This window comes from Ailuropoda melanoleuca, chromosome 16, assembly GCF_002007445.2.
Source record: "Ailuropoda melanoleuca isolate Jingjing chromosome 16, ASM200744v2, whole genome shotgun sequence".
In the NCBI taxonomy this organism is placed as follows: Eukaryota; Metazoa; Chordata; class Mammalia; order Carnivora; family Ursidae; genus Ailuropoda; species Ailuropoda melanoleuca.
Genome location: NC_048233.1, coordinates 84,476,125 through 84,490,724, shown reverse-complemented (window position 1 = coordinate 84,490,724; position 14,600 = coordinate 84,476,125). Strand labels below are relative to the sequence as shown.

At 45.4% G+C, this 14,600-nt stretch overlaps 1 protein-coding gene across 10 annotated transcripts in view; it reads left to right on the top strand.

Moving 5' to 3' along the window:
• Positions 1–164: 164 nt before the first annotated feature.
• Positions 165–14,600, top strand: part of LOC105236452 — a 38,571-nt gene continuing 24,135 nt past the window's right edge. For 4 of the 10 annotated variants that reach the window (XM_034645650.1, XM_034645647.1, XM_034645651.1 and 1 more), the window contains exons 1-3: positions 165–2,102; positions 3,470–3,525; positions 7,253–7,532. In XM_034645650.1, coding sequence (XP_034501541.1) covers positions 216–1,526 — 1,311 coding nt within the window. In that variant the 5' untranslated portion in view covers positions 165–215 and the 3' untranslated portion in view covers positions 1,527–2,102; positions 3,470–3,525; positions 7,253–7,532. The remainder of the gene's footprint in view (positions 2,103–3,469; positions 3,526–7,252; positions 7,533–14,600) is intronic. The other 6 variants (XM_034645657.1, XM_034645656.1, XM_034645655.1 and 3 more) reach the window with 6 other exon arrangements.

Sequence of the window (14,600 nt, the reverse complement as noted above, 5' to 3'; positions counted from 1 at the left end):
GTCAGCCCCCGCCCCCAGGCTGGCAGTCTGTCGCCTGCCGCAGCTCCGGCAAGTGCCTTCCAACCGCCTCGCGCGGTCTGCGCGTGCGCACTAGCCTAGTCGCGCGCGCTCCAGGCGGTGGGCGAGGCGGCGNGGAATGGGGGGGAGGGGTGGGATAAGGGTGAGGGTTAGTGTCTGTGGAGAAAGGGGCTCCGTTAAAATTTTCGCTCTGGGGCATGAGGGATCTGCGAGGTAAGCCGCACAGAGTCGTGAGGAGACGCCGCAAGGCCCGCGGCCAGGGCGCCCGAGGCCAGGCCCGGGTCCACAGGCGGTCGCACCTAGAATCGGGAAGCAGACGGGCACAGATGCTGCGAGAAAAATTGTGGGTGCCCTGGAACGGGCTCATTGTGATCGGGAAGAGAATGGAGCTCATGGGTAGAAATACACAAAAGCCTAGGATGGGCGACCCAAAGCTTGACTCTGAGTTCTGGAGACCGGAAGACGCGGAAAAAATGGTCTTGAAAGTGAAGTCAGGCCAGAGTCAGGAAAGGATGGATATGAAGCTACTGCACAGTGTAGCAAGTGCATTACAGGCTTCAGCAGGTTTGGGGAAAAACAGCCCAAAGGAGATGGGGGGAAAGCAAGAAATTAGAGGGAAAATCGGCGCTGAATCCGACAGTGCAGGGACTACAGCAGGGTCTAGGAGGGGGTCTGGCTTTAAAGAGAGGTTGAAATTTACTGGGGTGGGGATCAGAGGAGAGGACTTGAGATCCAGACCACATACACTAGGGCAGAATGAGGAGTTGAGGTCGAGTGGAGAGAAGGTGAGTGGGGAGAAGCTGAGTGGAGAGAAGCTGAGGTTGAGTGGAGAGCAGCTGAGATCAAGTGGAGAGAAGCTGAGGTCAAGTGGAGAGAAGCTGAGGTCAAGTGGAGAGAAGCTAAGGTCAAGTGAAGAAAAGCTGAGGTCAAGTGGAGAAAAGCTGAGTGGAAAGAAGCTAAGATCAAGTGGAGAGCAGTTGAGATCAAGTGGAGAAAAGCTGAGGTCAAGTGGAGAGAAGCTGAGGTCAAGTGGAGAGAAGCTGAGTGGAGAGCAGCTGAGATCAAGTGGAGAGAAGCTGAGGTCAAGTGGAGAGAAGCTGAGGTCAAGTGGAGAGAAGCTGACATCAAGTGGTGAGAAGCTGAGTCTGAGTGAAGAGAACCTGAGGTCAAGTGGAGAGAAAGGGGAATCCAGTGGAGAGAAGTTGGGAAGTAGTGGAGAGGATTTGAGATCCACCGGAGATAAACTGCAGTCAAGTGCAGAGAAGCTGGAGGGTTCAGGAATGGGGAGCATAACTGAGGAGACAACTGAAAGAGTGGTAGTAGTTACTGGTGATGAAAAATGGACTAAAGTTACTGATGCTGAGATGGAAAATCCTTTTGAAAGGGTGGAAGGGAGTAATGAGCTAGAAGGGACTGAGGAAACAGTGGGAGTTGAGGATGTCTTGGGTGGAGTGAATGATATTGCCGATGAATCTGTTTCTATGGAAGAGAAAGAGGTTACAGATTAAGGTAATGGTGAATGAGGCAGATGAAGGACTGAAGCTAACGAAGGAAAGAGAGGCCGCTTGAGGAAGTGTTGCAAGTCAAGGAGGAGAAATTAGAGCCGAGCAGAGCACTGTTGACCCTGAAGAGGTAAATATGAGAGAGGAAAGGAGAGCATGGGAATGAGGAACTCTAGAGGATGAAGGTGGAGGCTAGGGCCAAAGGAAATGAAGAAGAATGAGGAGGGAAATGGGAATATTTTGAGGAGAAAGAAAAGATCTGATAATGTGTTGCTACGTCGTCGAGGAAAGGTGGAGATTGTTTTCTTGGAGAAGAGCTGTGACTGAAGGGCTTGTTGGGAAATGTTTGAGAAATGGAGTTGGGAGGGGCTAGATGATTTAGTTTCATGTGTGATTGGTTCATAAGAGAAGACTGCATAGTGAGAAAAATGGAGAATTACAGCAGGATAAAGGGTAGGTAATGAAGGCTGTGAAGGAAGATGCAAGCTGGAGCGAGCAAAGAAAACTTCTGAGAGAGGATCCTGAAGAGGAATGAGGGTCTTCAAAGTGACACAAGCAAGGGAAAAGAAGTGAAGAAAAAAAGTAAGAAGTCAAATCCCATCATAATGATTATGTTTGTTGGGTTTTAAAGTTACCTCCTTTACTCGTTCTGTATGCCCCTCTCCCATTTAAGCCAGTTTTACAATCTAATGGGACAGGCTCCTCTCGGGGCCCTATACATCCGGACCAAGCCCATCCTCATGGATATTCCCTCTAACTAGCCTCCAAATGTAGCCAGAATAATGCTGGGCTCGCTTCACCATGATCACCATTTCCATGGGTTTCCCTCACCTTCACACATCAAATTTGAGTTGCTCATACTCCATATGAAGTTGCCTCAACTGTTTGTGTTATTATTGTTTCCATCTTTGACTTGGTTATTCATCTGATCACGTGGACTTTTCCCCTTGTGTCAGTCTCCTTTGGGGCTTTCTCCTATGACTTCCATACGCCATCCATCATCCACTCACATCCCAGGAAAGGGAGAAGACTCCCTGAGTGCCTACTGTCTAGACATCAGTGTCAAAACTTAGGCTCTTAGATCCTGTTTGTCTCTTGGATAGGGATGTAAGAGGTGGCAAAAAGCAGCCATGCAAGTTTGGATGAAAGAAATATTTCACCCTTTCCCCTCCATATACTTTTTTGGGGGAGGGGAGGGGAGGGGAGGTAGGGGACAGAGGGAGAGGGGGAGACAGAATCTTAAGCAGGCTTGGCGTGGAGCCCATTGCGGTGCTCCATCTCACGACCCTGAGATCATGACCTGAGCTGAAACCAAGAGTCAGACACTCAACTGACAGAGCCACCCAGGTGCCCCTCCTCCATGTACTTTTTAAAGTCTGTAATATTGGGGCGCCTGGGTGGCTCAGTCAGATAAGTGTCTGCCTTCAGCTCGGGTCATGATCCCAGGCTCCTGGGATCAAGCCCCACGGCAGGCTCTCTACTCGATGGAGAGCCTGCTTCTCCCTCTCCTTCTGCTGCTCCCCCTGCTTCTGCTCTCTCTCTCTGTCTGTCAAATAAATAAATAAAATCTTAAAAGAGTCTATAATATTTCTGAGGAGTAGAAACTTCATCATATCATAAATATCATGACACAAATTTATAATAGGCTCATGTTTTTTGTTTTCTACATACCCTTTGCTGATTTTCCCCAAAGCCTCCAAAAGATCTGTAAGCCTCACGTCATATTCTTGTTCATGTAGTCAAACCTAATGATAATTCATCGATTTCATTTTTTCTCTGGCAATTTCCTTCTTTGAGTCCTTTATCCTCTGGGTCTGATGTAGAGTGGCTGCGTTCTAGGCTTGCCCTGTTGCTGCTGTTCTGGGCTTCTTAACACTTCTCTCTGTTCCTCTGTGTTGGCTCTCCTACTGCCTGGATCTTAGATCTTCTCCCTCTTTCTTGTTTTACAGCCTCATTTTGGCCAACCACATCATCTAATAGCTTCCGGAGAAAGAGACCATGGGAGGTAAACTTTGTGACACCTCATCTGCGTGAAAATATTGCAAGTCAAAGAGGAGAAATTAGAGCCAAGCATAACATTATTGACGTTGAAGGGGTAAATATGAGAGAGGAAGGGACAGCATCTGAGTCTGTGAGGAGGGAATGGGGATGAAGAGCCATGAATCTTAGCTGTTATGGGACTCTAGGTTGGAAATATTTTTCCGTTAGAATTGTAAAGGCATTGCCCCACTCTTTCCTAACTTCTGAGTGTTGCTGTTTATAATTGCAGTTTTATTCTTTCAAAAAAAATTATTCTATGGTTATGGCCTGTTTTTCTTCCCTATATAAATTACCTGTTTTCTACCGCTCCAATGGCTCACCCTGCCCTCTTCTCTTGTTTTCTGTGGTTCTACTGCAGGACATTGGAGCCTGAGTTAGAGCTCTTATCTCTTTTCTAGTTTTGTCCCTCTCTTTTCATTCTACTCTGGGGACAATTTCATTAACTTTACCTGTTATCCTTTCTATTGAGTTTTTTTTTTTAATTTCTCTCTTGTTCATTGATTGCTTCTTTTTTTTGTATAGAGCACCTTTTTTTATTAAAGATTTTATTTATTCATTTGATAGAGACAGCCAGCGAGAGAGGGAACACAAGCAAGGTGAGTGGGAGAGGAAGAAGCAGGCTCCCAGCGGAGGAGCCTGATGTGGGGCTCGATCCCATAACGCCGGGATCACGCCCTGAACCGAAGGCAGACACTTAATGACTGTGCCACCCAGGCGCCCCTATATAGAGCACTTCTGTTTTTTGTTTTGTGTACATGTTCTCTTAGATCTCCAAGGAAGAATTTTTCTGTTTTTAAGTGTTCTGCTTTTCGTATTATTTCCTTGGAATTCTCCTCCCCCTTTCCTGGTGTGTGTGTGTGTGTGTGTGTGTGTGTGTGTGTGTGTGTGTTGGAGGTTTTCCTAAAATGTTTGATCTTACTCTGTGTGCACAGATGGGGCTTGTTAATTGATGGTCTTCATTCTTTATTGTTTTATATTGTATTTATCCTTTTATTTTCATCTTGGTGGGGTTTGGAGATAAACATATGTGTGTATTCAATCGGCCATGTTTGACAAAAAGTCTCCTCCATTACATTTTGATTGTTTTTAATTGAATTCTCAAGTATAACCCTGATTTTCATCTTGAAGGTAATTTGCTATTTCCTTTATGAATTTTCCTGGGTGAAAGTGACTAGCACAATGAAAAAATAAACCTCAGTGTACAGCAAATGGCTACGTCAGTTATTATAAACATGCTGTAATCGCTCTCATCGTTGAAAAAGCACAAAACCTCTCTTGACTCCACATTCCCCTCCAGCTACTGTCCCATTTTTCTTGCACCCTGTGGTAGCCACAAAAGTAGCCCCCCAAAGAGACACTCACTTCCTACTCCCAGGAACCTCTGCATATTACGTCATATGGCAGAAGAGTGAATATTACCTTACATGGCAAAAGATGTGTTAAGTTAAAGCTCTTGAGAGGAAGAGCTTATTCTAGATAATCTGGGTGAGCCCTAAATGCTATCACAAGTGTCCTTATGAGAGAGAGACAAAGGAGATCAGACACCCAGAAGAGGAGAAGGCCATGTGACCCCAGAGGCAGAGGCTACAGTGGTTCGGCCACAAGTCAAGGAGTGGCAGGAGCCACCCGAAGTTGGAAGGGCAAATAATGGATTCTTCCCTAGAGCCTCTGTAGGGAGTGTGCACAGCCTTTGCCAATACCTTGATTTTGGACTTTTGGCCTCCAGAACTTTATTCTCCAGAGAGAATAAATTTCTGTTTTTTAAGCCATGCAGTTTGTGGTAATTTGTTACAACAGCTCTAGGAAACTAATACGTTCCCTTTACAGCAGAATTCTTCCAAAAAGTAGTCTATACTTGCTTTTTCTGATCTTCTCCATTCCTTTTTATCTGCCTTTTTATATTGGACATTTAAAAATATATGGAAAAATTGAAAGTTTAGAGCAATGAGCGACTAAATGTTCTTTACCTAGATTCAGCAGCTGATAACAGTGTGCCCTATTTGCTTTGACTGTATGTACTTCAGCACATATCTACTAAGAATTAAGACAGTCTTCTCCATATCCATAATACCTAAGTAAATTAAAATTATTTTAATTTAATACATTAAAAATTAAGAATAATTCCCTAGGCGTGCCTGAGTGGCTTAGTTGGTTAAGCATCGGCCTTGGACTCAGATCATGATCCCAGGGTCCTGGGATGGAGCTTTCCCTCTGCCCCTCCCCCTGCTTATGCTCTCTCTCTCTGTCAAATAAATAAATAAAATCTTTTAAAAAAATAATAATTCCCTAATATCATTTAATATTCAATCTATATTAAAATTCCTTCTATGTCCCCAAAAGTTCTTTTATAACCTTTCCTTGGCCCAGCATCTCACCAGGGCTCATATGTTGAATGTGCTTGTTAATTCTTTTTAATCTACATTAATCTCCTCTAATTTTGTTTTGAACCACTTTGACTTTTTTAAAGAATTCAAGCCTATTTGCTTATAGGTGTCTGTCATTTTTTATTCATCTGATTGTGTCTAGATGGTGTCATTTAGTTCACTCTTCTAACCACTGTAGTTTTTATGTACTGGAAATTGGAGCTATAGGCCCTGGTTTCCTTCTCTGTAGCACTTATCACCTTCTGACTCCAAGTTTCCCTTCTGTCATTGTTTATTATCTATCTTTCCCCTCTAGAATGTAAGCTCCATGTGGGAATCAATGTGTGCCTGTTGGGTTACCTATTCTAGTCTGCTGTCTAACCAACACAGAGTAGGCACTCAGCACGTATTTGTGGTATGAATTAAAGTCACATTCAATGACATTACCTGTGTCAATACTATTTAACATCTAATGAGAAATTGCTGTAATAATTTACCCTGTTCCTTAGAATATCTCCCATTTTTTGAAGCCTCAAATGCCTGAAAATGTCTTTATTCCATCCTTGAGGTTTCTCTAGGTATAGAGTTTTCCCTCAGCAGTTTGAAGGCAGGCCCCTTTGTTTTCTTCCTTCATTCATGGCCATTGAGAGTCCATATCCATTTTTATGCTTGAGCCATTGCACGTGACCAGGTGATCTCTATATGTAGTCTGTTTTCTTCTCTTTGCCTCTGTTATTTCTGCTTATTTGTTGGTCAGAATTTTATAGCTTGCTATTTCTTCCATTCCCTAGAAACTCTGATCCCACAGCTGGACAATAAAGTAGAGATACTGGGTGTGGGCAGAGTTGTAAAGATAAGCTACAAAAGGCTCAAACCTAGTAGCAGGATCTTTTTGGCAAGTGATGATAGCTAACAATTACTGAGTTCTTATAATAATCTGAATAATTTCATAGGCACCGTGCTAAGCACTTTACATACTCTCTCTCATTTAATCCTTCCAACAACTCTCTGAGACAGGAACTATTACTCTGTCAGGTCTACCAGCTAGAAACTACCTGGGCCATGCCCTGGGCCCAGGCAGCCTGATCCCAGAGCTGCACTGGAAACCACTTTGATGAACTTCCCACTCTGTTCCTACTAGAAAAGCCCTGCTACTCAATTTCCCAGCCTGTCAAAGCAAGGCCTGCAATCCTGCCCAGGGGGTGGGCAATGAGGCTGGGTAACGACCCTTCCATCTAGTCAGTGAAGCTTGTTGAATGAGTGTTTCAGTGCCAAGTTTTTAAGAACATAAATGCCAAAGAGGAATGATGTTTATTTTTTTTCCCCCAGATCTCTGCCTTCCCAAGATCATCTACTCCTAGCCTCCTCTGCTGATTCTCAGGGGTGGAGAAATTTTTACCTCTCTTATAGGAGGACTACACAGGCATGAGGTCAAGACAGTTGTGTGGGTCTCTCAGATGGCATTGCATAGCATATAAATCATGAACCAAATAATCTGACTTGTTCTTTGGGTGGATTACATTTTCTCATGGGATACCAGATGCATTCCACTGAGGCCACAGAAAGAAAAAGTGAAGATCAAGACACCAGGACAAATGGCAGCCACCTTGTAAGTACAGATATTTTCAATCATCTAGGTAGCTAGAACTTTGTATATGTAATATCCTTTTTTACTAAAATTAACCAAAATGAACACATTTGAGGGAATTGAGGGCTCCTGAGTGATTTTATGTATCTCCATTATCCTAGTCTTTCTTTGGATATTCCCAAAGATCCCTGTTTCTTGCAACAGGATGTGTTAAAAATGACATTATGGTTTGGCTTTTGTCAAATACCCCCTTTGCTAGTCCCATTAATTCATTCAGCAAACAGCTAACACTTACTGTGTGCCAGTTGGGAATGCAACAAATGTGTAGGACCAGGTTCTTGCCCTTGGCCTCCTATCTCTTGTTGAGACAGACATCTCTATAGATTGATGTCCATGCATTGTGAGGTGGGCTAGGAGGGTGCCATGTACTAAGTGTGGTGAAACTGCAGAAGAGGGAGGGCCTGGCCTTGAAGCTGATTAGGGGGGCAATCAGAGAAGCCTTCTTCATGGAGTTTACCACCTGGGGCTGGACTGGTGAGAAGAATGGTGGTAAGGGGTTAGCACTGGATGAGGACAGGACAAATAAACCTTCTCAGCGGAAAGAAGAAGATTGCTGATAATGACCGGGGACTGCATGGCTCACTCAGGAGAGACCAAAAACAGTAGTTTGGTGCAGCTGGAGCAGAGAGAGTATTATAGAGACTGGCAGGCAGCGTGTGAGCTTGGGAGAGCCTGGGGACAGCCTTGAATGCAGGATTAAGGAAGTTAGCCTTTGCTCTGTAAGTGACAAGGAGAATCACATGGTGAGATCTTTGCTTTACATAGTTTACCAAGCTGAGAGATGGAATCAAGTGGGTGCAGCATGAGAGTGGGTCAGAGTGGGGTGCTGAGTAGGTGCTCAGTAAAGCAGGAGATGTGATCATTAGACCATTAGAATGAACAGTTCAAGATAAAGAGGTCAAGGCTGTGAACTAAGGCAGAGAAAGTGGGGCAAAAACCAGAGGATAGATTGGAGAGGGTTTTAGAAGTCCTAGCAAACAGGATTACTAATTAATTGTGAATAGATGGTGAGGATGGAGGCGCCAGGCTTATAGGTAGCCACAGCTGATGTGTGTCATCCAGCGCTTCCTCTGTAGGTGGGCACTTTGCATGCGGGATCTCATGTAGTCCCAGAGTAGCCCCAGAGAGGGGCTGTATTACTGTGCATTTTATAGGACAGGAAGTTGGAGCCTGGAGTGGTCAATCAAAGTGACAAGGCAGGTATACAGTGGGGTCCAAGTTAGGATTTGAATCCAAGGGAATTAGCACTCTTACGTGCTACACAGTAGCGTCAGCAGCTGACTGGATTTCAGTACCAAGTGATTGGGAAGTGAAGTGACCACCTTAGGAAGCATTTAATGAGTGGCAGATTAGGGCCTAGAACCCACTGGAACCACTTCCTGCCCCCACCACCCCAGAGTTCACAAACAAGCTGCTGGGCACCACATCAGGCCATAGCCATGTCGTGTTTGGTTTACCGAATATTTTTTAATAAGTTTTTAGAACTAATTGCTAACATTTTAAAAATCTAGAGATTCACATTAAAACAGGCTGGATTATCTTGAAAAGTGAGAAGATCTGGCCATACTGGGCCCATATAGCAGGAACCCTTGCTGCCTATTCTGTGTTTCCTTCAGCTGGGACCTGTGCTCCCCAGTGGGCCAGAGCCCACCAGCCTGGGATCCATGCCCACCTCCACATGTGCCTGAGTTTGCATCTCTCAGCTGCAAGCTGGTCCAGTTTGATGCTAGGCTGTGTGTGTGTGCGTTGAACCTGTGTCAAGCCCAGGCTTCCATGGATGGTTAAATACTCTTTTTGAACTTTGGAGAATATAAGCTAAAAACAACAGCATGTTTTGTGTTGTTTTTTTTCCCTTCATACTGTGGGAACTGAGAAAAAATAACTACCCATTTACACTTGAGTGCCCACAAGACGAGGGTTCCATACAGGTAGTGCAGGCCAAAGGTGAATGGTCATAGTTCCTGAAACCAGCACCAGGTAGAAGGAAATATCAGTCATACCATGGAACACGGCAGACATAATGGCAGCGTTACAAATCATGCTGTGACTTTTTTTCTGTTTAATTTGTTCAGTAAATAATTATTTGCTTGAATTGTGAACTGTGTACTTTAGACAACTTATAAGGAAGCTTTTGGGGAAAATACTTGTGCACGTATGCTTACATTCTGTAGCTTGGAATTCTCTGCAGTTCAATTTTGAAATATAGATTTTTAAGTGTAGTGATTTATTACAGATTTGAAAACATGTTTCTGTACGATTAAGTTAACGTGAGTCCCAGGATGGCAAACAGGTATTTTTCCATATTAAGTATTTTGTGATGTCTACGATGTAATAATCCCCAAGGCAGTGATCAGATTGGACAAATGATGGCTTTGTGCTTGTGTGTTTGTCTGCAATTTGTAAACTACGCTTAGAGACACAGGTTCAAACAGGTGCAAGAAATAGTGCTGACATCAGAGCTTCAGGAGTTTTGACTCCTAACCTGTGTTCTTTGTGACACCGGACTCATTTTCCTCACGCCTGGCCGCCTGATTCAGGGACTGGGGGAAGGCAGCTGCTGCCGGGCATGAATTTCTCAGAGGCCACCGGGCACCATTCTGGGACGGCCAGTGGGTCTCAGAGGTTCACTGTCCATCTCGAAAGAGTTATCTGTACTATCAGACCACAGTGACCCAGCCCTGCAAGCTTTTCCCTGGGAGCTCAATGTCACCATATAAGATTTGTGTTATAGATCAATTCAGTGTCTGGAGCCATCTGTACCCAGTTACCCCGGACTTGTGAGTCCACACGGCTGCTCTGTGGACTTTGACCCCTGCCCAGCACATTCTCCTTCCTCCTTCCCTTCCTCCTCAGAGACTCCCCACCCCCGATGTACACACCCAGGGTGGGACCCCAGCATGTATGGCAGCCAGTTCTTCAGTTCTTGTCCGTGACACTCAGAAACCATTGTTTCTTATTGATATCATATAGACAATATGGTACTTAGCACCAATACTAGGGACTTAGCACCATGCTGACGGCTGGGGATACAATAGACAGGTGCCCTGCTCCTGGGGACAAGATTAGCACGCAGGGATTCATTTGCGAACCAGGTGGCACTTTGTTACAGTACTAGAACAACTGGTATTTTATCTCAGTTGCATTATAGTTTCATTTTTGTGGTGTGGCCTAAAAAACCTAGGCTCCCCAAAAGATCAGCCAAGTGCATGGTAAAATTAGACTTATTCACTCATTTAACAAATATTTAGTAAGCACCCATCATTGTCAGGCACTATGCCAGGTGTCAGGACAATAACAGAGGACAAAACTGACAAATATCCTTGTTCTCTTGGAGCTTAGGCTGTCACAGAAGGAGACAGAAACACTGTGTCAATATGTAATCTGAGCTGAGAATTTTTAAGAAAAACCAAGCAGGATAAGGGAGAATGACCCGAGGCAGGGGTGGGGGGCCTGCTCTTTGAGATAGGGTGGCTAAGAAGGCCTTTCTGATGAGGTGACTGGAAGCAGGGCCCCGCAGGAGATGAGGGAGAAACCATGGTCTGGAGGAAGTCCTTCCCAGGGAGGGGGGCCCCAGGGGACAGATCCTCCCAGTGGCCAGTGGTCTGGCTCGTTTGAGAAATAAAGAAGCCACCAGCTGAACTCCTGGACTCCACCGTTTCCTCATCTGCAGGTCTGTGGGCTTGTTGGGAGGAACAGATGAATTCATTTATGGAAATATTTATGTCCCCCATCAAGCACTGTGTAAAAGTTATCCTCTTTGTGTTGACTTTATCAAGTTTTTGTAGAGTGTCTAAACCACCAGGATTATAATTATTATATTACAACTCTGCCCTTTCATTTTTTTTATTATTGTGGTGAAATTCACATAACGTATAATTATCCACATTAAAGTGTACGATCCCCTGACATCTAGCGCGCTCACACTCTCGTGTAACTACCACCTTGGTCTAGTTTCAAACTTTTTCATCATCCCACTCTTAAGTTTTTCATATTAGTTTATGTCACCGCTCTTGAAAAAAGACACCCCCCCCCATCTGACTTTGTCCTTTCTGTTTCTGACTGGCCTTCACCAGTTCCATGACTCATCCATGTGTTTATCCAACAGATATTTATCGAGCATCTACTAGGCAGTAGGTACTATGCTAGGTAGGTACTGAGACCACAACAGTGACAAAGGACATGCAAGGTTCTTGCATTTAGGGGACTCATAATCTAGTGGGGATTTAGACACTGAATGCATAATTACCAGAAAATTAATTTAAATTAGATCAATGCTTGGGACGCCTGGGTGGCTCAGTCAGGTAAGCCTCTTCCTTCGGCTCAGGTCATGATCCCAGGGTCCTGGGATTGAGCCCCGCATCGGGCTCCTTGCTCAGTGGGGAGCCTGGTTCTCCCTCTCCCTCTGCTTGCTGCTCCCCCTGCTTGTGCTGTCTCTCTCCCTCTCTCTCTCTGACAAATAAATCTTTAAAAAAGGAAAAATAAATTAGATAATGCTTATATGAAAAAAGTGCTTTGAAATTGTGCTTAAAACATTTGTGGAATTTCAAAAAAATTTTTTAAAGATTTTATTTACTATTTGAGAGAGAGCGAGTACATGACAGCAAGCAGGGGAGACAGAGAGGGACAAGCAGACTCCGCACTGAGCTTGGAGCCCAACGTGGGGCTTGATCTCAGGACCCTGAGATCATGACCTGAGCTGAAATCAAGAGTCGGTTGCTTCACCAACTGAACCACCCAGGAGCCCCAACATTTGTGGAATTATTAAAGCTACTAGCAGTGAGATACCACTAGCTAGTAAAGCTTAAGCTAACATGATCGTATTGTTTTTATAATTGTGTCCTTAGTTCAGAGACACTGGAAAGAAAGATCACCTCAGGGAAGTGACCTGGATTGTGTTAGGGCAGAGAGCGGGAAGGCAGGCTAAGGTGAAAGCAGCGGTCCTTCATTCATTTCCTCCTGATAGCAATCTGTGGAGGTCCGCGCGGACGGCTATTGTTAGCGTTGCTCCCATTTTATAGATGGGGAAATGGAGACCCAGAACGCCGTGTCTTGCCTCACGCCACCTGGTGGGGATTTTACTTGGCTTTAGCCCTCTGTCTGGTGGAGCTGAAAAGCATTTTGCCCAATAGGGGTCAGTGATGCACCTGGTTGGGAGAAGAGCCGCAGGGTTGGTCCACAGCGGCCCAGCGCACTTGGTGTGCTCCCCGCCTTCCAGGAGAGGGCGCTGCGAGGCTGGCCTTGGAGTCGCCTCCCCGGACCTCCTGGGTCCTGCCTTCCTGCGGCACCGCACCCCACCCCCCCAGACTCCTGACCCAGCAAGCTCTCCGCACCCTCCGGCCTTTCTTGCACACTGAGGCGTGCATCTGTGTTTTCCTAGGTGATTGTTTCTTAATCACGCTGTGGAATAACAAATCATGGCTGGGAACCCAAGTTACCTCAAGTGACGAGCCTAGTGATCACCAAAACCTAGGTACAGCCCCCGGGCAGGGAGCTACAAAAACTGCTAGCGTGGTCCTCGCAGCCACGTGGTCCAACGGCGCCCCGGCGGTGCCCGCGCTGCACGTCTGTCATGTAGGCGCGCTGGGCGCATTTCTTTAGGCAAGGTGACCTGGCAGCATTTCCACCCCACCCACAGCTAGTTTCGCTTTCCTAATGTTGTTAAAAAGTGCCTTCTAACTGAAGTAGGGTGGTTGAACAGGTTCCAACGTTTTACTTAGTTTTTTAACATGGCCATATGAGCTCGCTTCCTTCGAGTGGGTCTCTCTCGCTGCTTCTCAGCGAGATGCCCACAACTGTCCTCTTTGGCATTTGTCCTGAGTGCCGGTTCTGATAGCTTTGGGGCTGTGGTTTAGCATGAACCATAAAAATTTCTTTTAGAATAATTACTTTTTAATCTGGAAAGAGCCAGTTTGATAGAGTGTGGTAACGCCTCCTGCCTGGGAACGAGTAGACACAGTTATGTTCATTGACTGCTGATACCTCTCTTCTTAAAAGGGGAGAAGGCTTTGGTGGGAAGGAAGGAAAATGAACATGGTGGATAGGGCAGTTTGAAGGACTATTTGCATGTCTACTTTAATCAATGGTACAAACACCTGGTGTCCCAGCAGTGTGGGCTAGGTTGAGCACGAGGGACAAGATGATTTAGAGACCCCTGAGTGGGCCCTGGGCTGGATGCAGCACAGAATGATTTTCAGAGCTGTCCTGTGGCAGCCATGTGGCATCAGTTTCCTAGGACAATCTCAGTTTCAGAGACAAGAAGATACACCGGCCCTTTGCCAGGTCATGCCTCAGACTGCCACCACTTCTCAGTTCTGAAAATGTGGTCACCAGAGAGGCCCGTGAGCAGTGACAGGTGTCATCACCTAAACAGTGACCTTACCCCCGCAGTGAAGCCGAGCTGGGACCCACCGAGCTCCCTGCGCTGGTGGGGATACCTCCGATTCCTTTTTCACCTATGATGCAAGTCCGTTGGTAATAATTACTTGTATTTGTAGGACATTAAAGATTTTGATGCAAAAAGAGGAAATCGGTTATCAACCATTTTGCAGTTTAGGCGGCAAATCTCTTTTTTTGGTAATTAAAAACAATCAAAGATGAAAAGAATATGGAACATCCAACAGAGACCAATTCTAGAAAAAATGATTTATGCCAGTCCCAGCTGAGGCCAACAAATTTGGGAAGACTTGCTCGTTTTACAGAAAGAGCCTTCAGCAGAGATTCATGCTTGGACTGACTTAAACGTGAAGCTCTTCCAGAGCATTTCAGTAGGAAGGAGGACAGACAACCTGGAGACTAACTATCACAAGCTGTTACCAGTGGGAGATGAGTCTTAAGTGAAAATAAAGGGTCTGATTACCCAGCGAGTCAGGAAGGGCTGAGGCTTCCCTTTAGAAAAATCTGACCTTGCACAGACTCTCTTGAGGGCAGGTGCAGGAAGCCAGGAGGAGCTACGCTGGCCTGATCAGTCCCACACGAGCTCCTAAAGGCAGAGACTGTGCCTTTCACGGCTCCTCACTACCAGGGTGACTG